The following is a 1,210-nucleotide window of genomic DNA, read 5'->3' on the forward strand; positions in this document are numbered from 1 at the left end:
TTCTTCTTCTTTTTTGTTTCTTTTAATGATATTGTGTTTTTTGTGTTTTTGCTCTCTATATTTATATTATAATAATTATTATTGCTACTCCATTGTGTGTGTGTGTGTTCTTGGAGACTCTTTTTTCTGTGTGCACCTGGGCTTGCACTGTGATGATGAACTGCTTTTTGCAATGGGAAAAGGAAATAATACTAATAACAGATGAATTTATATTTATAATTGCGTATATATACACATATAGATTTACACCCATAGTTGGTGTATATTTCTGTGTGTTTAATGGATAAACTGGGCTAATGATTGATATCTTTTTTTTTTGCTTGCTTGTAGGTTTTGCTGAGGTGCTTGTTGTGGCCCTGCAAACTGTTTTTCAGCTATTCTTCGTGTAGAAGGAATGAATAATAAACAATACACATTTATATTTATAATTTCATATTAACGCAGGAGTTCCCACAGTTTTCTGAATTGTGTGATTGATGATGCAGTGGCTATTCTTTTTAAAAAATTTTCTTTGTTTTTGATTCGGTGCTCTGTTTGTGGTGGTTGTTGACATGTATGCCGGTGGTGTTGTTTTGTATGACTGTTGTTTTTCTTCTTGTTTTCTCTGTTACCGTTGGGGAATGTGTTTGTGGTTATTTTATGTCCGGTTCGTTTTCTTTTCCTTTTTTTTTTTGCAGCTCAGATACCCCAAATAAGGAAAACAACTGCTGCTGTGATGTTTCTTTACCGTGTGTTGTATGTGGTGGCGTTACTTTTGAGCTTTATCTCTCTATGTGTGGCGACTGATGCTTCTGAACTGTCTCTATCTGAGGTTGATGATGGTGGTTGCCCTGCTGATGGTCGTCAAACCGATACGACTAAGTGTCCTAAATCTGAAAAAGGAGCAAAAGGTGAACCTGGTGCTGCTGGTCCTCCTGGTCCTGTTGGTCCTGCTGGAAAAGAAGGTGAAAGAGGCGAACAAGGTCCACCTAGAGCTCCCGCTGAGAAAGTCAAAGGCCCTGAACGTCTTGAAGATGGTAAGGTAAGTCAAGTTGACGCTCATGGGTCTGATCCTCTTGCTATATCTTCACCACTTCTTTCTTCTGGTTCACCGCAGCTCACAGGTTCAAGTGCAACTTCGGGTCCTTCTGCTTCTGCTGTTCCTGGTAGTGATGTTACCAGTGGATCAGATAATGGTTCTGATGTAGATGCACGGAGTGAAGATCAACAT

General features: G+C 39.2%; 1 protein-coding gene across 1 annotated transcript; it reads left to right on the plus strand.

Moving 5' to 3' along the window:
- Window positions 1-715: 715 nt before the first annotated feature.
- TM35_000681240 (uncharacterized protein) lies at window positions 716-1,210 on the plus strand (the record flags this gene model as incomplete). Its single annotated transcript, XM_029031171.1, has 1 exon — window positions 716-1,210. A coding segment is annotated over one exon (495 nt), but the record flags the coding sequence as incomplete, so codon positions are not given.

Source organism: Trypanosoma theileri (genome assembly GCF_002087225.1).
Source record: "Trypanosoma theileri isolate Edinburgh chromosome Unknown TM35_Tth_68_V1, whole genome shotgun sequence".
Classification (NCBI taxonomy): Eukaryota; Euglenozoa; class Kinetoplastea; order Trypanosomatida; family Trypanosomatidae; genus Trypanosoma; species Trypanosoma theileri.